General features: G+C 50.2%; 1 protein-coding gene across 4 annotated transcripts in view; it reads right to left on the reverse strand.

The window, feature by feature from the left end:
• CHCHD6 (coiled-coil-helix-coiled-coil-helix domain containing 6) overlaps nucleotides 1-26,655 on the reverse strand; it is a 250,270-nt gene that overhangs the window by 96,759 nt on the left and 126,856 nt on the right. For all 4 annotated transcript variants that reach the window (XM_045494035.1, XM_045494036.1, XM_045494037.1 and 1 more), the window contains exon 5: nucleotides 18,985-19,068. In XM_045494035.1, coding sequence (XP_045349991.1) covers nucleotides 18,985-19,068 — 84 coding nt within the window. The remainder of the gene's footprint in view (nucleotides 1-18,984; nucleotides 19,069-26,655) is intronic.

Raw genomic sequence — 26,655 nt, forward strand, 5'->3', positions numbered from 1 at the left:
AAAACTTGATGAGAAAGCAGGTTTCCCTCAGAGGTGGCTGGGAGCTCTCTTTCATTTGCTCGGGAGGCACACCGCAAACGTTTACTGAGCATCTACAAAGGAGCAGGCTGCATGGCCTAATCCTTCCAAGCACCCACACAGTGACTGACACAGAGTAGGTTATCCTGCAAGTACCATCAGTCTGGGTTAGGCAACGTCACCAGCTAAGAACCAACAACCGGGAGTGAACTAGCAGATTCTATGACATGTTCTATTTATTCTGCCCCTAGCTGGCGTTCTCCTCAGATGCTACTAGCGTATCCAAAATATGTGCCGAGTCTGACCATTGTAACAGGAGACAATGAAACGACCTATATTCCTCCCGGGAGAAGAGCAGAAGGCGCAGAATTCTACAGGTTTGCGTGGTGAAATTATTGTGGTGAGACAGTGCGTGAATTCAAGCAAAATATGAAACGCTGTTTTTCAAAGACCTTTCATGAGCTGTTTAACGTGGGTAAATAACATAACCGCCCTGTGCTTGAGTTCCAACTCCAGGACTTTAGGCTTCTAAGAACAACTGAAACACCTCTAAACTGATTTTGGTTCATTTAAAACTGCACAAGGCGTGATGCCATCAAGAGCCCTCACCTACAAGCTCTGGAGGTTCTAAATCCTATAAAATCTGGAATGCTTTCCCTGAGTCATCATTGGGGTTCTCAGTGTCCAAGGGGAGGGTCTGATGTCATTTTCAGACGCGGCAGGAGTCGTGCGCCTGCACCTTCCCCCGCAGGTGTTGAGGCCGCAGGTGCAGGTGTCGAGTGAAGAGCTGAGTTGCCAATGATGAGCAGGCCAGAAGCCCTTCCCTCGGAAGGGCCGGCTCCCTTGTGGGGAAGGGCCGTCAGGTTCCTCCAGGACCAGTGCTGGGGTGGGAGGGACTGTTCTACAGAGTACCCCTCTCCTCCCCCTTTTTGCCTGCTCTGGATTCTGGATATGGGTGTCGTGATATGTGAATAAGAATCACTTCCTGACCGGGAGCTCAAATGAGGGCAAGAGATAAGGCAATGCCGGGATGTGGTGGCCAGCACAGGAGCTGGGAAACACATAGCTCTGCCAAGAGGATCCAGAGAGGCTTCCTGGAGCAGGAAATGGTTGAGCTGCCTTCAGGGGATGGAGGAACTGATGAGATGAATACCGACCATAGTGGGGGAAGCACATTGCAGACAAGAACCAAGAAGGAACGCCGGGTGTAGCCCAAAGCTCCTGCAGGCCAGTGCTGCCGGTGGGAGAGGAAGAGGTGGGGCTGCGGGAGCTGTGAGCAGAGGGCAGCTCAGGGCTGAGTGCCCAGGACCATGATGGTCAGTCTGTAAGGATGGTTAGGACCACATCTTGAGCAGGGGATTAGTAGGGTCAATTTGTGGCAATAAGAAGTCTAGACTATGGGGACTGCCACTAAAGGCAAGGAGAACTTCCAGGGTGACTGCTTTCGCAGGTAAGAGATGACAGGGCATTGGGGATGCAGAGGACAGTTTTTAACTATTTAGGAAGCACAGGAACGGACTAAATGCGGAAAATACAGAGTCAGGGAGTATAAAGAGCCCAGCAGCCCTCACATTTCCCAGCACAGGGGGCAGGTGGCTCACCGTGCACATCCAGGGGAAGCAGGAGGTTTGTGTAGAGATATGCACTCTGAGGGGGTGGGAAGCCCTTGATGTGGAAGTGTGGCCACAGGTGGCCTTGTGCAGCTCCCGGCACGCATGCCTGGCCCGTCCTGTACTGCTGGCACCCTGCACGAGCTCTCTGACCTTTGACTCTGTGAAGTTTTCCCTGCCAAATCCATGACCCACTTCTGTTCCTAAGGCTTCTCGCAGGTGCGGCAAGACAACGAGCACGCTCGCTGACCCTGAGGATGGGAACAAAGCTGCGGATAATCACCCCAGGTCATCAGCAAACCAGAGAGCTGCATTCCACAGGCTGCCTTGTGAGGGACGGGCCAGGGCAGCGGCGAGCTCCCGGGCAAGCCCTTCCCAAGTGCAGGACGTGGTAGAGAGGGCGGTCTGCAGAACAGGCACAGCGACCTGGTTGCTTCTGCCGGGCTATGGCCATTTCCATTTCTGAAACCACATCTTCCCGCCCTTCCAAAAGTTAAACAAATCCCAGCCTGAACAGTGGAGGCCAGACTAAAGATTCCAGAATGAGCCAGCCCTCAGTGTAAATCCCACCTCCACCATTTATAAGTTGTGCAGCCCTGCACAGACTGCTTATAGTCCCTGAGGCCCTGAATCCTCACCTGTCCAGTGGGAATGACGGCGTCCACTCCATAAAGCCTCAAGTGAAGGGCCTGGTTCCTACGCACTCAACGAAGAGCTACGGATGGCACCTAAAAGCCGGTATAGCTGGTGGCGAGGCCACAGTCCTCTGGGAGAAGCCATCCCACCTGCTGGGCGGTGATGGCTGCCAGGGACCACAGAGCCAGCAAAGTGGCATGGACAACCAGGGTCTTATCGCCGTGCTCCAGCCAGCCCCAGCCCTGCGGATTAGGTTCCTCTGGCTGACCAACCTGAACCAGTGCTCGGCCGAACTGCCATCTCACACCCCGAATCAATAGCACCAGGCAGGACAGGAGCCGAGTATGTGCAAGGTCTCTCCGACCTCAGACAATGAAGTCTTCCCTCCTCAGCACTCACTCTGCCAACACCACCGGAGATATCGGTGAGGCATGCAGTGAAAAATGGACTCGAAAGAAAGAACAGATGCAGCAAGGCAGGGACAGAAAGGGAAAAAGACAAACCTTGTACTTAACGCACTTGAGCAATCACCAGGTCTTGTTCAGGCGACACGGGGAGAGCAAGCAGGCCTGTGGCCGTGTACCAGCTTCAGCACGGTTTCTCATCCAGAGGAGATGACGGGGCTCGGGTAGCAGTCTCTGACAGCCTAAACACGCTGCAGCCTGAAAAGCTTTGCAACCCACAACGTTCCCTGTGTGGGGAACCAGCCAGTGGAGGTACACAGAGGGGCTCATATGGCCATGGCTGTTTACAACCAGCTGCGTCCCAGTAAGCAAGAAGAACAGCCCCAGGATTAGAGACTTGTATCACTCCTGCCCAGAAGGGAGAGGGAGAGCAGCCCCCGTCCAAACAAATACAACTTTAGAATGAAGGAGGGAAGGACCGAGCTGAGGACCGAGTGGGAGATTAGTAGCACCCTCCTGAAGTGGGTCACCGCCTAGGGAAAGAGTCAGTGGTGATGGGGCAGCATCTGCAGTTGTTATCCGCTTGAGGGTGTCTCACTTGGTCCCTAGGTTTTAGAAGACAGGGATGAAAAACTGGGCTCTCCAAAGAAACAAGGTGCTGGACCTAAGTCTAGCCCCCAGAGAGAAGGCACTGTGTGATCTCAGAGTTCCTAACGGCTCAAAAAGGGGAGGGTCTAAACATGGGAGCACCTGGGGCCCTACCACCAGGAAGAAAGATTCCAATGAATTTCTGGCTCTTACCCAAAACCCTAAAACAGTGCTTCTCAAATGGAGGTCTAAGAATCACCTATGTGTGCTCCTTAATGTGCTGAAGCTGTGGGCCCCACCTGGGCGAGGCAGCCCCGCCTGGTCCAGGACTCCCCAGGGGAAATCTGTAATTGTCACCCTGGGTGACACTGAGGCCTACAAAGTTCCTCTACAATGGGGTCTCCCACCGCAGCACTGTCAGTGTGTTGGTGCCAGGTGATCACTTGTCATGGGGCCGTCCCAGGCACTGCACGGTGGTTAGCAGCATCCCAGCCATCTCCCCACTAATGCCAATAGCACCTTCCCCCGGTCCTGACAGGCAATATGTCTAGACATCACCAAATGTCCTCTGGAGGACAAAATCACCCCTGTCACAAACCACTGGTCTATAAAGAGAGAAGGCTAAAGAGGGATAGGAGTCTTTAAAAACTCATTTCTGAGAAACACAACCATGAATGATCTCAATAAAGGGGAAAGGGATTGACAGCTGTCCTCAGGCCAATGCACCTAAAGATCACGACACGTCCCTTGCTCGCTGCTCCAAGGGGCATGTCAGATCTCCTGGGAGGGAGGGCAGTGCCTGGCTGGGGGCAGAGGGGCTTTCTGCCATGTGCATCTCGGCATGGGAGCCTTGAGAGCCTGTGACCTGTGGGGTCACCACATCTAGCAGGGCAGGGAGGGTGCAGAGCCCATGGGGAATAACTAAGGAACGGCCCAGCCTGTAAGAACGAGGTCAGGAAAGCTGAGGCCCAGGCAAGCTGAGCCGTTTGGAAAATGCTAAGGACAAAAAAGGGGCTTTTAAAATTGGATCAGGAGCGATAGGAACAAGAAGGGATAGGCCCATATTGGGGTGAAAGGTGTTCAGTTAACAGATGACGGAGAGAAAGAACTATAAACTCCCATTTTCTATCAAGGAGAACAATCTTCAGGCTGAAAAGGGTGAATCAAACACTGATATGAGGGAATTGAAACGCAAGACGGGGAAGAGATTGTGAGAGAACATCCAGTCACACTAAATGAATTCAAATCTCCTGATCCAGATGAATCACATCTCAGCTCTGAATTAACTTACAGAAGAGACATGCTCATTGCTGGCAATCTCAAGAACTCAGAGAAAATGAGAAGATGCCCAAGACGAGACAATGTCCAATTTAGCAAAGAGGAGAAAAGGTGGATTTTTGAAAACTACAGATTGGTCAGCCAGACACAGATCCCTGAGAGAATTCTATAGTCTAAGTACTCAGAAATGGAAGTGGCAGACTCCAGAAGGAAGCCGAGGCTGGTGGGAAACAAGCCATCCAGACACACTTCCACGCTCTTGTCATAAAGTCATGGGGGGCACCGCCTAGAATGATGAAGACACCGCCTAGAGTTATGGGGACACTGCCCAGTGTGATAGGGACACCGCAAACAGTGATGGGGACACCGCCTACAGTGATGGGGACACTGCCCAGAGTGATGGGGACACCACCTACAGTGATGGAGACACCGCCTACAGTGATGGGGACACCACCCAGAGTGATGGGGACACCACCTACAGTGATGGGGACACCACCCAGAGTGATGGGGACACCACCCAGAGTGATGGGGACACTGCCTACAGTGATGGGGACACCACCCAGAGTGATGGGGACACTGCCTACAGTGATGGGGACACCACCCAGAGTGATGGGGACACTGCCTACAGTGATGGGGACACCACCCAGAGTGATGGGGACACTGCCCAGAGTGATGGGGACACTACACAGAATGATGGGGACACTGCCTACAGTGATGGGGGTACCACCCAGAGTGATGGGGACACTACCTAGAGTGATGGGACACCACCCAGAGTGATGGGGACACCGTCCAGAGTGATGGGGACACTGCCTACAGTGATGGGGACACCACCCAGAGTGATGGGGACACCGCCCAGAGTGATGGGGACACTGCCTACAGTGATGGGGACACCACCCAGAGTGATGGGGACACCGCCCAGAGTGATGGGGATACCACCTACAGTGATGAGGACACCGCCCAGAGTGATGGGGACACCGCCTACACTGATAGGGACACCACCCAGAGTGATGGGGACACCGCCTAGAGTGATGGGGGCACCACCCAGAGTGATGGGGACACTGCCTACACTGATGGAGACACCACCCAGAGTGATGGGGACACTGCCTACACTGATGGGGACACCACCCAGAGTGATGGGGACACCACCTACAGTGATGGGGACATCACCCAGAGTGATGGGGACACCACCCAGAGTGATGGGGACACTGCCTACAGTGATGGGGACACCACCCAGAGTGAAGGGGACACAGCCCGGAGTGATGGGGACACCACCTACAGTGATGGGGACACCACCCAGAGTGAAGGGGACACAGCCCAGAGTGATGGGGACACCGCCTACAGTGATGGGGGTACCACCCAGAGTGATGGGGACACTGCCTAGAGTGATGGGACACCACCCAGAGTGATGGGGACACCGCCCAGAGTGATGGGGACACTGCCTACAGTGACTGGGACACTGCTCAGAGTCAGTGAGATTCTGTCCCATGCTGCACCCATGGGAGGACCCAAAAGCAGAAGGGACCTGGAGTAGCACTCCCATTCTGCAAAGTCTGGAGAGTGAGGACAGATGGTTGACCATAGAGTGTGGCATCTTCCTTCCAACTCAGCATCATTATCCATGACTAAAGGAAGGAGTGGCAGTGTATTGATCAAATCTGCTGATGACATGAAGTTCAGAGGTGAGCCAGTATGTTGTACAGGTAACAGGATACATACACATCTCAAAAGCTAAGAATGGCCCTGTCCGCTCCAATTAGATGAAAACTAACAGGGACAGGGGTTAAGGTCCTGTTCCTGGGTCCCAAACCACTGGCCATTTGCATGCAGAACAAGGTAGTGTGGCTTCCCAGCAGCACACACAAAGCCCAGTGGAGCTGAGCTCAAGTGAGATGGCCAAAGGCAGCCCAGGCAGTACCACCAGGGGGAATGTCCCCTCAGGGGGGTTGTGGGGGCAAAATGGCACAGCTCCATCCCACCCCATCCCTATCACCTTCGCACGCTGGCTCCAGTTCCAGGACCCGCAGAGACAGGGACAAGCTAAAACCTACCAAAAGGAGAACCGCTAGACTGCCCCCTGGGAGGAAAGCCTGAGAGAACCAGGGTGACAGTTTCACTGGGGAGGGAATCAGGGGGAGGCTGGTCCTCACCTCTCTGGCACACCGCACAGGCTGGTCCCGGCCAGCTCTATGACAGCTGTTACTCCGACTCATGGTCTCAGTACGCCCAGGACACCTGAGCAGACTCCAGAATAACGCACAACCACAACTGTCCATGAACGACACGGACCGTCTGAGCAGGAGGGAGCCCGGCGAACACCCGCACACGCCGTGACAGGCACATTCAAGTGTTGTCCCATTCAGTCCTTTGCCACAATCCAACAGGCTGTGGTTACCAGTCCCGGGAGGATGAGGAACCCAGACTCATAAAAGTGAACCAATTTGCCTCCGGTCACACAGTTAGCAAGAGCTAAGGTAAGGAGTCAGACCCAGGTGACCCCCTGGTGACCCAGGGTGAACCCCAATCCTACGCTTTTCCAACCTGCGGTGTCCAGTCCCAGGCTAACTATCGTCAGTTGAGGAGACGACGGGAAAACATCCTGCATCAGGTAAGAGCCCTTCGGCTGGGGAATCGACAGTGATTACAGTGCAGAAACAGGCTTTCATAAAGCAACGAACATGATCATTTAATTAGTGGTTAAAAAAGTACACATTCAAAAGGCCAATTTTTGCCCATCAAATGAACACACTTAAAAGCTACTGAAATGGGGAAGGGAGAGCTTTTAAGTTTACCACCTCACAGGGTTACGGTTGGGTTAGGGTTAGGGTTGGGTTAGGGTTAGGGAAATTCTCAGACCATTTCGTCGGTATATATTTCTGTAGAGAAATTTGGATGTCTTCATTAAAATTAATTGTGAAAGGCTGAAAATAACCCTAAATGTCCACCCAACAGGAAAATGGTTAAATAAATAAAGCCAATCCCCTAACGTTGTCATTAAAGGAACAAGCTGATCTGGGGGGACAAAGGGAAGTGACGTGCAACATTTTCTAAGATTTACTGCTAGGTGCAAGAAGCAATTAGCGAACAATAAACTATGACACCAACTGTAAAAACAATCCATGTCTGGGTTCTTCATACACAGAAGGTTGACAGTTGCCCGGGCAGGGGGTGGCTGCAAGCACACCGACCAGTGTTCTTCCTGGTGAGTTGGGGCCACACTTTGCATGCTTTCATTATGCTTGAACTTCTGGCAACCAAGCATTACATTTGTAATTAATTTTAAAAAGCAAAAGGAAAACGGCCAATGTTGTTATAAGGCCGGGAGGCTGGCGCCATCATGTGCTGCTGAAGGAAGCGTGAACTGTTACGATCTCCGTTGCATGGCAATTTGGCAAGGCGTAACCCCAAGCCTGAGGGATGGACACAGTCTACGGCCCAGGATCTGCAATTCTGAATATAAATATTTTTCCAAAGAAAATAACGGACTTCAGGCAGCTATAAAGATGGTCAAAGAACACCATCCGCCTTTGGTTAGCCTAAGGCAATACAGCAATGCAGTGATAGGAAAGAGTAGATTATGGTGCATTCATAAGAAGGAGGAGTACACAACTAATTAAGTGTAGAAACAGATTTGATGTTGGAAAATGGTTCCTAACAGATTGAGTTTTAAAACCGTTACTAAACAGCATTACGGTTATGTTCCCATTTTTGCAAATATAGCTGATCCCTGAACCACGCAGGGGTTAAGGGTAGTGATGCACCCCCCCCCAACCCTTTCTCTACAGTTGAAAATCCACATATAATTTGTGACTACCCAAACACTTAACTACTAATAGCCTACTGTTGGCCAGAAGCCTTACTGATAACACAGTCGATTAACACATATTTTATACATTCTAGGCATTATGTATCGTATTCTTACTTTATTGTAAGAATAAAAGAAAATATTAAGAAAATCATAAGGAAAATACATTTACAGTACTATACAGTAAAAAAAAAAAAAAAAAACTGTGTATGAAGTGAACACATGCAGGTCAAACCCGTATGGTTCAAGGGTCAACTGTATTATAACACGACCAATGTCACCACAAGAGAAACAACTTCCGGCAGTGTCCACCAAGATGCTAACGATTACCTCTCTAGGTGGGCGGGGCGCTGATGTGGCAAATTTAGTTTTATTCTTTGGGCTCTTCTGAAATTTTTGGTTTCTCTACTATGGACAGGTGCTACTCAAGAAATAAGTATAAGCATTTTTTTAAAAGGCAATGCTGCCCCACAGCCAGATAAGCTCTGAGAAGATGACTGGGTCATTCCCATGATGCAATGCACCAAGGCAGAGTTTTTGTAACAGAGGTTCTGGCTCCCCCGCTGGCACCAAGCAACAAGCAGTTACACTCTGACAACCACAGCCACCTACTTCTATGCACCGAAGCCCAAAGCACTGCTGACCGCTCTGGGCTGTCACCTCTCCTGACTGCTGAGCCACTATGTCATGCATCTATGTCCATCAGGCACTGAGCTTGCTCTGGGGACAAAATAGTAAGTTAGCTCAGGTGGTAGCCCTGCACAGAAGGAGCAGAGGGAAGGGGTCACAGAAGGCCTCTAGGGTGATCCTAATGTCAGGAGAGAGGCCATGTGGCCAGAGAGCATGCCAGGTGCACACACAGCCAAGTCCCAGATCACAGAGCCCTACAGGCCAGGGTGAGGAATCCCAGCTTTCTCCTGAATGCACCAGGGAGTCGTTGACAGGCTTTAGAAACGGTCTTCCTGCAACAAGGAGATACCAGATCATAGGTAAGGGTCTGGTAAAAAGGATACCAGTGGGGAGGTGACGGTTTCAGTTCAAGAGAGAGATTAGTCAGGGGCTGCCATTGTGGTGGAAGGACAAAAGAACAGGAGCTATGAGTTCAGTAACCAGGACAGGGCTTGGTCACCAGGGCAGTGGGAGGGCAGAGCACCAGCAGGGAGAGACCAAAGGGCAATCTCAGATTCTGTTTGCAGCATCCCACCACCACCGTGGCCAAGGGCCGAAGGAGGGCCCAAAGGAATTCATTCACCCAGTCAAATCGAGCTGATCGAAGCTGATAAGGGAAGAGCCGAGAAGGAAAGGGAAAGGAGAGGCCATGGAGTGCCTATTTAACTAAAATTATTTGTTTAACTGGGTCTTTTCCAGCAGGGATAGGTGGTAACCTGCATACGTGATGGACAGGCACTTCTGGCTCTTCAAGCCGTAAGGACCTATTTAGGAGACTAAATGCGCCGGGGGGAAAACCAACAGACAATAACCACAGCACAGGAAGTGCGGCATGTTAATGCAGCTGCTGCCAGGAATGGTGCAGAAACCACTTCAAGAGGAGATACTGATTGAGCCCGAGCTTAAAAGGACCCTAGCAACAGTAATGGAGGGAGTGACATAAATCCACAGCCGTGAACAGCGACTTAACCACTGAAGTTAGCCCTTCTTCCCACATGATCACTTCACCCCTCTTACCGAGGTACGCAGTTGGCTCTTCCCCTCTCTGGGCCAAGTTCAACACCATGAAGGAGAAAGAGGGGAATACAAACCTAAGGAGTGTTTGCAACAAGTCGCTGGCATAAAAAAGGGGGTAGTGTCTATTCTGGGTGACAAAAGACTTAAAAGCCTAAGAACCAATTCTAGTGCGGTATAACTGTAGCAGATCCTGACTTACACTAGCAACAAACACAAACACAAACTCTGGGAAAAGGTATTTTTGAGGAGATCAGGGAAATCAATGTTAATTCTCTGAGGCAAGACGACAATACTATAGTTATATGAGAAAATGTCCATATTTTTCAAAGACACGTATTGAAGTCTGTAGAGGGAAATACCGTGGTCACCAGGATTTGCTTCAAAGCAAAGAAAAAAAAGAAAAAAGGAATAAATATGAGCAAATGTGGCCAAATTGTTAAGTTCGGGGGCCAGGAGCAGAGAGGTTCACTGTACTGTTGTTAGTCTACTGTTCTGCTTTAGTGAAAATTCCACGGTGGATCATTTTAATACAGATTCAAACAGTACTCGGCTGATTGATGAACAACAGATCCCTGCTTTAGCCTGCCCGGGCCCACGGACGGCGGACTGACTGCCATGACCCCAAACCATTCACGTGACAGCTGCTGCCAATTTCAAAGCCTATGTCTTTGCCCATAGAATGGGGATGCTAACAGCTCCTGCCTTGTGGGACTGTCTCGCGGATGCGATGAATTAGAACGTGTGACACACTTGGGACACACCTGGCACTCTGACAGCAAGGATTCAAACGAGATCGGTTGTCATTCTATCACTCAGCTCACTGGGCAGGTCAGAGGAGGCCATTCAGGTGAGGTGTCTGGCCGGTGCCCGGCACATGGAACACTCAGCAAGTGTTAGCTACGGAGCACCAAGAAAGCCAGCTGCAGAGACGGAAAGAGAGTTTGTTGGCAATACTCTATCAATTCACATGATTCTGAAAACTACCCTGCAAGATAAGTACTATTCCTGTTTCACACATGTGGATTCAGGAAGACCTGTCTAAATCTTGAACCCAGAGCTGAATGGCTGTGAAACCTGGTGCCATCCCGTAACCTCTCTGAGCTTCCTCATTTTCACCTGTGATAAACACTACTCCCCCCATGCCCCCACCCAACCTACGTGACACAACTTAGACACTGTACATAGCAAAGGAGCTGTGCAGCCCGTTCTGCAGGGCCCCTGGTGCAGACATCTTCCCCAGGGAAGCTGGCCACAGGGCCCAGGAAAGCCACGGCCTCTCCGCATGCACAACAGAGGGGGCAGTCTCTGCTCCCTCCTCATCTCAGAGGTTACCGTGAGGTAACAGCGAGAATTTCTGCGAAGATGAGACCGCGAGGTAAAGAAACAGACCTTCAGCGATACACAGAGTAGGTGCAGGGAAGTGTGGGATGACGCGGCGGTGGTATGGAGGTGGCAGTGGCCGAGGCAGAGGACACGGTGGTAGTGACGGGGGTGACGGCCCAGGTGATGATGGTGGTGGTGGCAGAACCCAAGTGGTAACAGCATCTATCTCCAGAGCCTGTGATTAACCCCTCCTCTCACCCTATGGTGGAAAACTGTAAGACTAACGGACAAGTGTTGCAAGGAAGCCAAGTCCTACTGCTACCACTACTAGCTGGGTGTACTACTAATTACCTACGGGATCTCTGGGGAGTGATGGGAACAACGGCAGTTATATTATTAGATCTGGCTGGTCAACAGTAATGGCAGGTACCACTTATAGTATGATATATTACAATGGACTAGCTTCTCTGTCACGTCTTTATTAACTTGAAAAATGTAATTACTACTGTCCCCATTGTAAAGATGAAGACTCCCAAGGCTCAAGGGCTTAAGTGACTTGATCACGCCTATAAAGCCAGTAGGTGGTGAAGTTGTAATTCAAACCAGGTCCCTCTAGATCTAAAAACCCAGTGCTTACAGCCAGAGCAAGTGATTCTCAAACCACTTGGTTGCCTTGGGGCCCTTTTCTTATCTGTGAAAATAATTGGAGTGGATCAATGGTTCTCAGTTTCTTTGTTTCCTCATCAGAGGACCCGGTGCCACCAGCACAGGTATAAAAAGCCCATTCTTGCTAAGAAAGGCCGTCCTAAATCTCTAGGCAATACAGTCTTCCAGTTCTCACTTCCAGCAGTGTCGAGAACACACAAAATGGCCATTTTTATGCCGGTCCCATTACCAAAAAGTGGCGCTAGGTGGGTAACAGGCGTGCGGGTATCTTTTAGTCACCCGGGGAAGAACTTCTGGACTCAACAATCTTCAAAAGTCCTTTGGGCCCAGAGCAGTCAGCTCAGTAGGCAAAGGGCTGCTCCCCACAATGATCAGGGGGGTGGGCTCCTTCCCCACATGGGCCAATTTCTGGCTGCATTGTTTTCAGGTCACTGTTACCTGTTCCCTCCTCCAAATCCCCAATGTTCTGGCAGCTTCTCTCGGCATGCACGTCACACTTGCCATGCCTCGGTCTTGCGTCCTCAGTGGTGAGCCCCTCTCTGTCTGACTCTCTGGTACTGAGGTAGAGCCCGACACCAAGCAAGCCTCCCCACATTCGGGAGAAAAGCCTTCTGGTTACTCAGAGCACTTGGCGGTCAACAGTTCTTCCAACAAGACATACTGCTCACTCACCATGCGACCGGAAGTCACTCCACCCCAGAGCCACAGGGCGACTCCTCCCAGAACAGGGAGTGAAGGCGGCCCTTCCCACCACACACCCTCCAACCACCTCTGGGACCTGGCTTCCGCTGCACCCCTCAGGGACGTGTTATGAGTTCTCCTCCTCCCAGAAATATGATGGAGTCACTCACTCTTAAACCACCGCATTCACTGTGGCCCCACTCCACACGTAACCCAGCTTCAGTTTCCACGGCGATACTGGAAAAGTGCATTCAACATAACTCAGGTGTTCTTCACACCACAATTGGAGGGCTCTCCTCCAGTCCTTCCTGGCCTGCAGCATTTGGCACCGTTGACCACACACACTCTCTCGAACTTTTCTTCCGAGCTGATCTGAGAGGCAGCATGGCGTGGGGGAAAAGCAGAGACTTCAGAGCTCTGACTTCATCCATCAGCTACATGGCTTCTGGCAGCTCATTTAACCTGATTCCCAGTTTCTTCATTTATAAAATGTATAATATAATCTACCTTGCAGGATTGCTGCAAGGATTAGTGATAATTTATGTAAAAGAGCCTGGCACATAGCAGATGCTCATGACATCGTGGTGGCTGTCATCTTGTGGGACACAGAACTCCATGTCTGACACTTTCAATCATCTGCTGGCCATCTCCACTTCATATGTGCAGGTCTAGAATTAAACTCACGACCTTCCCCAAGTGTCGTGGCTCACTTGAATTTTTTCTGTCTCTTAATGGCACCGTTACTCTTCCGGACATTCAAGCTCAAATCTTTCTCCAGCTGACAGCCCTTCAAGAACTCCCAATGTTATCCTAATGGAAGGCCACACTGTGAGCCAGTCATCCGGGGTCCTTCATGGTGTGACCCCAACCTATTTTTACAGCCCTCCCCCCCACTGGCCACAGTCACGTGGAGGTCTCCGTCCAGAAGCCCCACCTCTTCATGTCCCATCCCGTGGGCTGCCCACTCCATCCTGCTCATGCTCCAAACACAGCTTTCACCAAGAGGCCTATCCCGGAACCCCCGCTGCGTCACTGTTTCCTGCCTGCTCATACACACTTTCCTTTCTTTATTCTTGCAAACATCTATTGGGCACCTATTCTATGCCAAACACTGCATCCCCAGCCCTGGGTGATGAATCACCCCTGATGAATCAGACCAGTGAGGACTCTGCTTCCAGACCTTCACAGTCTGGAAGTGGAAACAGTCACAGATGCCAACAGCCACAAGACAGCGTGGCAAGTGCTAGAACACATGCAGGGCGCAGGGCCTAGGAACATGCAGAGAGGGAGTGGCAGGTGACACCGCTGGTGCCTACAGGTAGGCCTGCCTTCCTCCGCTGCATCGGACTTTGTGTTAAATAGAACATACTAACAGAAAAATGCAAAACCTCCCAACACAGCTTGATGAATTCGCACAGTCGAACCCACCTGCGTAACCAGCACCCACATCAAGAAAGGGAACTCTGCCCCACTCTACGAGCCCCCTACACATTCTCTTCCACGTTACTCCCCCCAAAGGTAACCGTTATCCCACTTTCTAGCGTCACAGATTAGTTCCGTCGGATTTAAAAGTCAAGTAACAGATCCATCCGACGTACACGTATGCTTCCGTGTGGCCCTTCTGCTTACCGTTCTGCGGCTGACATTCACCAGCACCCCTGCTGATGGCCACGACTTGTTCATCCGCATGCCCATCTGGGCTTCCACTCTGACGGCCACCATGACGGATCCGTCCCCCTGTTGACAGCAATTGTGAATGATTCTGCAATGAACGTTCTACAGTCTTTGGTTTTTTGGTGAACCAATGGACACATTTCTGTTGGGCACCGAACTGCCGGGTTGTAGGGTACACCTATGTTCAGCTTTAACAGACAACGGGTGATAGCTTTCCAAAGTGGCCTTGCCAATTTACAGCGCTGCCAGTGGCGTGAGGGCCTGAGTTAACCACACACAGCCTGGCCAGCACTCGCTGGTACCCATCGCTCCCATGTCAGCCACTCTGAGCATGGAACGGTATTGCCTCATGGTTGTAACTGCATTTCCTCAACATGTGTGAGGCTGGGCCTTTTCACGTGCTCCCGACCAGGGGCCCACCTTCTCATGTAAAGCAGAATTCTCCTCTTCCTCTGTGCCCTAGAGCGGCTCCTGTTTTCCTGAACAGACTCCGACTGACACCCCCAGGGACATCAGGCAGGGGGCTGTTTAGTGCTGTCACTGAGAAAGCTGCAGGCTTGGCAGGATCACATGACAGTTGTTCCTTAAAAAAAGAAAGCCGGAGTAGAAGCAAAGAGGGAAAAACAGGAAAAGGGCTGACTGTTCACATATCGATGCTGGGGTGGTGTGTGTGCCCAAGGGGAGGAGGAACAGAGATTTACATTGTGGGGAAAGAGCCCGAGATCCAGGAAGAATACACATATTTTTCAGGTTCTCCCCTTTTCCCTACCTCCAGCTGTGAAGCTTGACCCCCCAGATGCTCCCCCCACTTTGCAGTTGCTGAGTTTGGAAAAAGCAAGACCATTTTTACAGGGCTGGCAGGTCTGGTCACGGGAAGTTGGCTCTCTGGCATCCTCCCATGTGCGGCCCTCTTCCTCAACATCTCCCTCCCCTCCCAAACTGTGCTGTGAATTTCATGAGGTAGGAATGACAGGTGTCGGGACTGTCTCTGGGCATCTAGCAGAATTAAACAAATATGGAATTAACGAATGGCTACGCATTTATTACATGAGGAGAAAAAGGATGGAAATGACATGAAAGAGAATAGGACACTTCGACGTCAGATACTTGTATACAAATGACCACTCCGCCCCCAAACAACTGGCAGGTTGGTCTTAACATTTCCGTGTCAAAGGTAAGAAAGTTGAGGCTGTAGAATTTAAATAGCTTGCTCAGAGTCAGAAGGCTGGTCAATTCCTGAGGCCAAACTAGGACTCCATCACGCACCCCAACACCTTGCTCCCCACGCACCTGCGCTCGGCCCCGTGGCAGAAGGCAGGAGATGCACCCTTGGCCAGCCAGAGGTGTCAGCTCGATGGCCTTCAGGTCTCATTCAGAGCCACCCAGCACCCAGGGTTCCACCAGCAGACAGCAGATGCGCTAGTTCTGACGGGACACAAGTCACCCTTAGCCCTGAGATAACTGAATCCAGGTGGAGTGCAGGTGAAACCCACAACCAGGTCTTCTGTTTCCCACAGGAAAACACAAAGGGCAGCTGAGCAAAGGCTCTGGGAGGCCAGTTACGATGGCAGGAGGTGCAGCACTGCAACTCGGACAGTCGAGGCGGTGGACAGCGTCACCTTCCTGGACCCTACACCCGGCATACGGCAACGGAAAATGGCCCTGCTCTCTAACACTGTCAGGCCCGTGAGAAACACCCAGTTGTGAGCAGCGCGTGGTCTCCATAGTGCTTTGCACACGGCCCTCACCTACCCCTCTGCGTGGTGAAGGACAGACAGGTGTTGTGGCGGGCACCTGAGAAAAGCCCAGAGAAGCCTGGGGAGGAGATTTCTGCGTCCCAGAGAGCAGCCCACCGTTGATGACAAGATCCATCTCCACACGCATACGTGTGCACACATGCATCCGCTGAACCCAAACCGGAAGCGTCAGGACTTGAAGGAGAATCGCCAACACCGCTGTGCACCAGAGAGAGGCCCCCGGCACATGCCAACACCTGTCCAATGTTCCCTCCTCCAATGTTACCGTCAACACCCGGAGGGAGGCATCAATATCTCCATTTCATAGATGAAGAAACGGAGATGTGAGGAGGCGCAGTGTGGTTGCAGAGGGCAATGACACAGAGCCGTGTGGGGGCCCGGGTCCACTGTGAATGCGCTAGCCCTTGCTTCATGGCTGTGTGTGGACACCACGTCTAGGGTTTGCCTCCAGGTGCCATGAGACCCTCCCCAGGCCCCTGCAATCCCAGCAGCTCACCGCTCTCTGTGATGAAAGGAAAAAACACTCCTCACTTAGATCCTGCAGTGTGGGCGTGAGGAACAATTACTCAGAAAGATTATAAAGCACAGGAGCCCTACAAAATATGATTTCCACCCTCAAGAATAATCATCTAGGGAATAAATACTGCAGTACAAAGGGGTCAAGACGTCTCCTCCCCCTTGAAAATGAGTCTGGATTCTGTGCAGGATTTCCCTACCTGCCAATCACAAAGGGCCAGCACTAGAGAACAGTGTCCTATGGGCGAAAGGGCAGGAGGCTTCCAGCCAAGGGGCAGGTGGACCCAGCACGGCGCCCCCCACGAGCCCGGGCCTCTGGGTCCCCCATCCCAACCTCCTCTGGCCCCTGACCATACTCCCAACTTTTTTGGGTGGTCGCGGATGATTCAGCAGCTGCTCCAAGTTTCCCCCTGAATAGGTTTCCACCATCCATTTCCAAACTTAAGAGGAAATGGGAAAAGAAAAGAAAGGAGCCTGCTGATTGGAAGGCCCTTAAGCTGTGTGTACAGAAGCTGAAAATGTCAAGGTCTGAGAGTATTCAACAAATGAAAGCAGAATTATATAAAAGCAACAGCTAATAAAAAAGATTGTCGGAGGCCGAGTTCTTCATCTTCCCAGCCATTACAGGAATAAAATTATCCACAGAGGAGATGGGAAACCTTTCTCAAGACCGGTACAATTAAGCCTTAGGATCATGCGTCTTTGCTCCCCCTTTTGCAGCACCCCTTCCACCCCGCCCCCTCCCATCTCCCTCGCCAATCTCTAGTTCCCAGGACATGAGAGGGGCTTTCCTTTTGCACAGTGTCACCAGCAAAATGCTAGTATTTCAGAGTCAGACAGGTGACCATGTTTTTGCACCTCCTTCTGGAAGCATTTGATAACTTCACAATCATGTAGGAAACCCTCATTTTAGAAAAAGGGCACATGTGCCTATGTAGAGTCTGGACGTCCCTGTAGGATGAGCGGGGAAGAACAGATGAGAAGGAAGGGCCCATCCAGGAGAATTTACTTCCCTTTTGGAGAGGCAGAGAACAGGGCCCAAGGAGGAGAACCCCAGTGGGGATGGGAAAGGAGAGTGACAGGGGAAAACCGAGCTGAGACAAGAAAGAACACTGTAAGGCTACTGCCCTTCACCCCGAGCATACACACGCACACACACTTCCAGGAGCCAAACCCAGAGAGGGAAATGCAAGCGGAGCTCAGCAGGAGGCCGCAGAATTGCACACATAACAACACAAAAAAATCTGCGCTCGTGAACATATGGGCAACTGTGATAATTAGAGCTATGGCTGGTGGAATGTTTTTCCCCTTTTCCAGGATCTCAAATCACAATCCTTGTCATTGCAGCTACAGTCAAACCTGGGCAGGAGGCTGTTCCGGGGACACCTCTGCTGGTTAAGGGGCCACTTCTATAAGCAGCTGGAGGTGCCCTGCTGGCCTCCAGGACCACGCCACCACCACCACCGTCGGTGTTCACATCACAATTGGTGCCATCCCCTAAACACCCTGCAGGAGGCAGACAGGGGCGTCCCTGGAGCAAGGAGGAGCGTCCCTCCTGTCCCCGCTGCCTGGAAATCCAGAAATCCACATTTCTACCAGCCTGCAGAGTGCCATGCCACAGGAGAAAAGCCCACGGAAATCAAGCCCCTCAAGCAAACTGTCAATTTCAAAGCTCCAAACCGTGACAAACGATTCTCGAAGATTTGCCTGCAATAAGCTGATGGCTCGGATTGCCTGGCATGCCGTCTCAGGCAGGAGGAAGAACATTTTTTTTAAAAAACCTCCCAACCGTCTCCCATCCATGATTTAAGCCATTTGAAAAACCTGTCATGATCAACAAATTAAGCACCCCCCCCAAAGGTAAACAAGTTACCAAATGAATTTTCAAGAGTCGTTGTAGGCTTTATCAACAACAAAAAAAGAATGAGGATGTCTCTGAATCTCCTTCATTTCAAAGGCTTATCCCTAGGAAAGTGGGGAGCGAGTAGCCATGGTGCCCTTTGATCTCCCCGACTCCCGGGAGAAAATCAATAATACAACTTTAATATATTTGTACAGCATGACTTCACGTTATTATTATTTTTATCCATTGCAGCTTAACTAAGGTAGGCTAGGGCTCAGCACCGCCCTGTGGTGAAAATGAGTCTTTTCTGAGGCTGAACGACAGCATGGCCAGCCGCATTCACAAAACACGGGCCACTTAAACACTGTGATCTCTGTGACTACAACTTGGGGAAAGGCTGAGGGTGAGGGAGGGCGTGTCCGCAGGGTCACCGGCCACTGGGGCGACTGGACCCTGGGGCTTTCAGGGCCTGGCGCCCAAAGGCGGCCGCCGTGAGCCTTACCTTCCTCTCGAGACGTCCCAGCTGCTCCTTATAGAAGGTGTCACGACGGCTCAGCTCTGCCTCCCGGCTCTCCAGCTCCCTGGCCTGGCGGGAAGAGAACAAAGCCCACGTTAGGCGACGGCAGCTGGGCTGAGCTGGGGGAGACACCAAGGGGGTTCTGTTCAGAGACACTGACCATGCAAGCAGCAGCGATGGGGCGTTGAAAACCTGTGCTATGCTGGACCGCTTACATACCCTGTGTTGAGTTTCCACCTCAGGACTTCAGTGTGGCACGCTGCTAGAGCCATTTCAGAGGACAAGCACTAACATTTACCGAGTGCCTACTATGCGCCAGGTACTAGTCCAAGTGCTTCCCCCAGACCTTCTCACTGGACCCTCACAGCACCTCTAAACGGTAGGCAGGGTTGCTAGGAAGCCCCTGTAGGTGAATAAATGGAGGGGCTAAGTGACCGCCCCCGCCCACAGCTATGAGGGAGGAACTGGGGTTTGAGCCCCAGCACGTACAGGGCCTGACCACAGAGCTGCACCGCCTCAAGGCCACACAGCCTGGAAGGGCCAGAGCTGTTCCCCAGCCACGGAGTTCTCACGCCCAGCACCGAACCAGGCCACCAACTCACACGTGAGCTCTCAGAGGCAGGGTGCCAGAATGCCCTTCTTCTGGCAAGGCCAGCTCCCTCCTTCAGGGGTCAGGGATCTGAAAGGTGAGCAGTATCAGAACCCCAGAACCCTAGAGCTGGAGAGGACGGCTGCTCCCGCACCCACTGGATGCAGAACAAACAGAATTGCTGGCACATATGGCCGAGGACCCTCCCTGAAGGTGACAGCGAGGCTGAGGGGCTTGGCTGGCCAGGACCAGCAACCTGGAGCCAGCAGACCGGGGGGTGAACCTGCCTCACTCTTAACTATCTGGGTGATCAAGCTCCAGCTTCCTCAGGTATAAGACATAAGCCCGCACCAGAATTGCCTGCCCCACAGGACTGTGTGGGAGGTTAAAGAAAACGGGCAGGGCCACAACAGGCCTCCATCAAGGGACACCTGCATCACGGCAGTCTTCTCCTGCCTGGGACATCCATGGCCCTGCAGCCTCTCAGGACCTCTGTGGGACAAGGCCCCAAGGCCTGCCCCCACCCGGGGTCTGAGCACCCCAGAGGGCCGGCTCACCGCTCGTGCAGACAAGTAATACCATCTGATCGCTATGTGCCCTGTGTAAGGGTTCAGTGCACTCCAGCACCATTTCAGGCTCCTGTATCATTTAATTATCATGACCCCAAGAGCATAAAGCTAGCCAATGACAGAGGGAAACCATGAACCTCTGTCAGCGGTGACTCCAGGTCCTGAGCTGCCTCCTTCAGACCACACTGTGGTGTCAGCACATGGGTCTGAACTGGGCAAAAATACCACCCAGGACAAGAACTGATGTTTCTGAAAGCCCATTCCCTCGGCAATGCTACGCCCAGACGTGAAAATGTGCTAAAGCCCAGCAGGGGATCAGCAACGAGGAGCTGACCACAGGACAGCGACAGCAGCTGAGGAAGGACCTGGGTTTGAAGGACTTGGCTGCACCCGGGGAACGTGGGCTGGCTGGGCTTGGCGACACGCTGTCAACCTGGGAGTCGCACTCTAACGCGGGCTCCACCACTGAGTGGCCTGCGAGCTGGAGCAATTTGCTCTCCTTTTCTTGGGTATGTCCTCCTTACCTGTAGAATGGAGAACAGAGGGGAGACTTGGCTCCTGAGGCTGCTGCAGAATATCTAAAAATGCCAAGAAGGCTTCTGGAATGCCTATGGAATGCCAACACTTCAGAAAAGCTAAATACAAACAGTGAAACTGAATGCTGGGGGATTTCTCGCAGGATTTTTCAAAGCACGACGCTGAGGCAGGGTCCCAGGAATGGGAGTGTGGTGAATCTGTGCTGGGCCCTCCGCAGCCACCTGGGCCCTCACCCTCAGCCATCCCTGGGACAATCAGAGAAGCCCGCGTGACACAATGAAGCAGCCAGGACAGGGATGTCTCCTGGGGCTCTGGACTTGCTGTTTTCTGGCCGACGATCCCAGCCAACCGGGAAGATGATACCAGAAAGCAAAACTGCCATGAGGCTCTTCTTCTGCCATTCCCTGAAGGCCAGCGGGACGGTACATGAGGAGGCCTTCCGGGCATCTGTCCACCCTCCCTCCAGCCTACACATCAGGATGCCTCCTCTGGGCAGAGGCTCCAGGAACACTCAGCTCATGGCTCCCGGGCCTGTGCTGGCATGGGTATCTACCTCAGAAATGGGATAAGGCTCCAGGCAAAGCTCCCCAACCATCGAGGCTTCCTCAGGCCACAGAGAGACAGTTCACACACAAGAAGAGATATTGAGGACACAGGGGTCTCCTTTTATAGCCATGTCAATCTGCAACACCACGAAGCCGATGCCAAGTAAGGAAGTGATTAACTGCTCAGAGAACAAGGAGTCTGTCATACCCACTGGAATGGAAGCTCTGTGACAGGAAGGGCCTTCCCGCTCTCGGCCTATCCCCAAAGCCTTGGCCTCCAGCACCCTGAGCCAGCAAGGTGGCTAGCTCACTTCCTCCACCCCATCCTGAGATTTATAATGACAACGGACAGGAGGAAGTGACATGTGAAAAGGGCTGCGGAAAATGCATGCGGTACAAACGTCTGGCTGTCAGTGCCTGGCCCGGAGCTGACTTGGCTTTGATGAATGAAGGCGGGCATGAGACAACACTGGTCACTCTACATAGCTGCTACAGTCCAACACGCGCCTCCCAGCACTCACGAGAGGCCATGCGGCAGGCACCTCGCAGCATGACCGTGGAATTAAGGAGGCACAGGCAGGTTTCAGTGACTGATTCAGTAATTTATCAGAACATTATTGAGTGCCTACCACGTGATAGACACTATCGCAAAGGGGTTGTGGATACAAAAGGGAAATGAGAAAGAGTTTCTGTTCTCGTGGAGCTTAGATCCCAGTGGGAGAGACAAATGTGTGTGCAGAGAAATAAGATAATTTTGGAGAGGGATATGTGCTGGGGAGGCCACAGGCAGAATAACTTGTGGGGTAGCAGGTTGTTATTTTCTCTAAGGAGATTTCCAAGCCAGTCTTCTAGGAAAAAATACTGAGTAAAGTATGCTGTCTCCAATACAAAGGCAAAATATCACCATTATGAAGATCTACTTGGTGGATTACAGTCTTTGAATGGGGAACTGAAAAGAATCTTCAGTGATTTAGTCAAGGACTTCCTCCAGTCAAGAGAGTACAGTAAGTTCACACTTTGATGCATCTTCCCTGCTCTAAACACATAGCAAGAACAGACAAAATATGAGAACAGGACACCAAAAAGACATGGCCACGTTCAAAAACAAGATTAAAACGTCTAACAGAACAGGAATGCAAAGCAGTGGGTAAGGCCAGAGCCACAGGCTTGCTGGGCTCTGGGTCTGGAGTCGGCAGAGGCAGCCAGAACAAAGCCTGCTCCACAGAGTGGGGCACTGGTGCCAGCCTTGCCACCCGCAATCCAGGGCTCTCTCAGAACAAGGAGCTGATGCAAAAAATTCCTGAAGACCCCGTGTAGGGCTGCAGTTCAGCCCACAGGCCATAGCTCCGATCCATTCAACCCTTGGCCACAAATGACTCAACCCCACCCCACCCCCCCCGCCACCACCCCCAGCTCAGGTCCCAGCTCCGCAGCACCACTAATGCCACCACAGAGATGGGCCTCAGGAGGGCCACAATCACCTGTCCCTGCATCTGGGCGCAGCTGCAGACTGCTAGAAACGTACTAGGCGGGGAGAAACGAAAATGAGAGCAAAAACAAAGTAGAGTGAAACAAGACAAAAATCAAACTTTCTACTCAAAATGAGCCTGCAGGAGCGCCTGGGTGGCTCAGTCGGTTAAGCATCCGACATGGGCTCAGGTCATGGTCTCACAGTTGGTGAGTTCAAGCCCTGCATCCAGCTCTGTGCTGACAGCTCAGAGCCTAGAGCCCGGAGCCCGCTTTGGATTCTGTGTCTCCCTCTCTCTGTGCCCCTCCCCCTCTTGTGTGTGCACGCACGTTCTCTCTCTCTCTCAAAATAAACATTAAACAATTTTTTTTTTCTTAATGAGTCTGCAAACCAAATCCCAAATACGTGAAGCACTGTGACACTTAGCAAGGCTACCAATAAAATCAGCAATTGGAATATGAATCCACTCCAGATGAAATAAATTCTATGGGACATTATGACCAAGGATTTTTTACAACTTTTTATTATGCAAAAATTTAAACATGAGACAGAATAATTTAATAAAACCCCAGACAGCCATCACTAAGCTTCAAAATTTATAAACTTAAGGAAATCTTGTTTTACCTATAATCCCAACCCTCTCACTATCCCCAAATTTCTTACAGCAGATCATTTCATCTGTACATACTTCAAATACTTCTTTAAAAAATAAGGACTTTTCTTTTCCTAAACTAAACCATAGTACCATTGCATACCCTACAAATTAATTCCTTAACATCACCAAATATTCAGACAGTGTTCCAATTTTCAAATGATAAAGGATTTTAAAAGTGCATGTTTAAGGTACTCAAAAGATAAATGAACTTCTTGGGGCACCTGGGTGGCTTAGTCGGTTAAGCAGCCGACTTTGGCTCAAGTCATGATCTCATGCCTCATGAGTTCGAGCTCCATGTCAAGCTGCTGACAGCTCAGAGCCTGGTGCTTGCTTTGGATTCTCTGTCTCCTCTCTCTGCCCGCCCCCCCCCCAAAATAAACATTAAAAAACATTTTTTTAAAGATAAATGAACTTCTAATTGAAAAAGAAGAAATTATGAACTTGGAACAGGAAAACCCCCAAACAGGTAAATATTATAAACTTAAATTCCTTCAAAGTAAAAATGATATGGATAAGCTGAGGGCAGTAAGGTGGAAATAAGCAAACTGGAATGTAGTACAGTAATGGGATCCAGAACATTGCAACAGAAGACAAAGATAAACTGTATGAAAGAGGAGCTGAAAAACTTGGAAGACAGACTGAGAGGCTCCAATGTATGTCTAAGAACTATTTCAGAAGAAGAGCCCAAAAGGGATGGCAGAGAAAGAAGAGATGAAGGAGGAAGAGAAGGGAGGGAATGGAGAGGAAGGAGGAAGACGGATGCTAGAGCAGAGGCAAGGGAGGGTGGGAGAAAGGGAGCAAGATGTGGCCATAAGGAGAAAATGGGGGGCTGAAGGAAAACACGGGGAGGAGAAGAGGATGTAAACTGAAAATCCCAAATTAAATTCTAGAAATAAGTATGTCAGTTATCACAAAAATATATGCGCTCGACCGCTTCTTAGATGGTCCCCAAGGATCCCATGTCCTGATACTCGTCTTTGTGTGATGCCCTCTCCTTGAGTGTGGGCTGCACCTAATGACAAACTTTTCAAATGAACAGAATATGGCAAAAGTGATAGGATGTCACTTTCCAGCTGCCAAAAGCTAGTGATTTCTGTCTTGCTCCCCCACTCCCCCTCGCTCACACTGAAGAAGCAAGTTTCCATATTGTAAGCTGCCCTATGGAGACACCCACACAGTAAGGAACTGAGGGAGGCCTCCAGCCATCAGCCAGCGAGGAACTAAATCCTGCTAACAGTTGTACGAGGGAGCATGGAACCAGGGCTGCCCTAAGCTGAGCCCTCTGATGAAACTGCAGCCCTGAGACGGAGGCACCCAGCTAAGCTGTGTCCAGGACCCAGATCCACAGACTCTGTGAGACAGTAAATATTTCTTATTTTCAACCACTGAAGTTTGTAAGTTCTTATTTAGGAATAGACGACTAATACAAAACATGAACTGGTTAATCTCATCCTTAAAAAAATTCTTACTTTGGATAAAAGAAGAAAATCTAACTATATGCCATTATGAGACACTCAAGCCCCCATACTAATGATCTTATAGAACAGAAGAAAACCCTTCACTGGCATATATACCACAGTGTCTACTGTTTTATTTACACAAAAGGTTGAGCATTCAGTCAAAAGTGTAAACACAGTACACACACACACACACACACACACACACACGAAAATAATGATCTACCATAAAGAGAAAATACCCAATGCAATCAGATGCAACAATGGTTCACATGTGACAAGTAACACAGAGGAACTTCAAAATAACTATGATCAATATGTTAAAGAATCTAGCAGAGAAGGGTAGATACCTACCATATGTGAAGAAAGGGAGAATTTCCACAAGGATATGGGCACTATCTGGCCTCCATTATTTATGATAATAAATAAGCTATTAATATTATTGAGGATTCCTTGCATGTGACAAATTGATTCTATCCTGCTACTTTTAAGATTCTCTCTTTGGTGTTCAACAGTCTATGATGTGTCCAGGTGTGAATCTTTTTGAGATCTCCTGAGATCTCCCCTACACATTCATCTGGCCTTCTAGATTCCCAGGAATATGCTGAAGCTTTTCTAAGCCTTCTTTGAACATCTTGTTATCTAGTTTTTAAAAAAAAATACTGGTGGTATTTTGATGGGGATTGCATTAAATGTGTAGATTGCACTGGGTAGTATGGACACTTTAACAATGTCTCTTCTCCCAACCCGTGATCATGAAATATCTTTCCATTTCTTTGTGTCATCTTCAATTTCTTTCATAAATGTTTTAGGTGTTCAGAGTTCAGATTTTTTACCTCTTTGGTTAAGCTTATTCCTAGGTATTTTATTATTTTTGGTGTAACTGCAAACAGGACTGTTTTCTTAATTTCTCTTTCTGCTACTTCATTATTAGTTTATAGACATGCAACAGATTTCTGTATATTGATTTTGTATCCTATGACCTTACTGAATTCATCTATCAGTTCTAGTAGTTTTTTGGTGGAGTCTTTAGGGTTTTTGTTTTGTTTTATTTTCTTAAGGAATCTCTACACCCAATGTGGGGCTTGAACTTACAACCCAGAGATCAAGAGTGACATGCTCTGTGGATGAGCCAACCAGGAACCCCTAGGGTTTTCTATGTAGAGTATCATGTCATCTGCAAATAGTAAAAATTTTACTTCTTCCTTACCAATTTGGATGCCTTTTATGTCTTTTTTTTTTTTTTTTTTTTTTGTCTGACTACTACAGCTAGCACTTGTCTTGTTCCTCATCTTAAGGGAAAAGTCGTCAGATTTTCACTGCTGAGTATGATCCTAGCTATGGGTAGTTTTTCTTTTATTAAGCTTTTTTATCACCCTATTGTTTTCCCAAACTGTTATTCACCTCCTGGAGCAGCCATACTGTTCAACAATTGCCTCTGATTGTTTTTGAAAAATGCCTTCCAGGAAAAGGCTGTTTCCACTGAGCAACGTCTGAGTCAGATCAAGTGAAGACAGCCTTGCAGGTGGGGTCTTCCAGGAACCACCAGACAGGAAAAATAATGACAACTTTCTAGGCATGGGACTTTAAAGAACTCCGATCCTTCTCTGCCCTGTCCAGTGGTTGCCAGGCTGCTAGCTTTTACCATGACTGTGGCTGTTGGTTTTCAAACTTACTGCTTAATTGGGGGAAAGGAGGATGGGAATGAGACGATTTAAAATGCCATAAAACTCACTGTCCTTACTGAGATTCACCATTTTTCTTGAACAAATGCTCCCAGATTGCTGCAAGTCTTTGGTTAATTTTCAAAGTTCAGGGGGGAAAAATAGAGCATTT

Source organism: Leopardus geoffroyi, chromosome A2 (assembly GCF_018350155.1).
Source record: "Leopardus geoffroyi isolate Oge1 chromosome A2, O.geoffroyi_Oge1_pat1.0, whole genome shotgun sequence".
NCBI classification, from domain to species: domain Eukaryota; kingdom Metazoa; phylum Chordata; class Mammalia; order Carnivora; family Felidae; genus Leopardus; species Leopardus geoffroyi.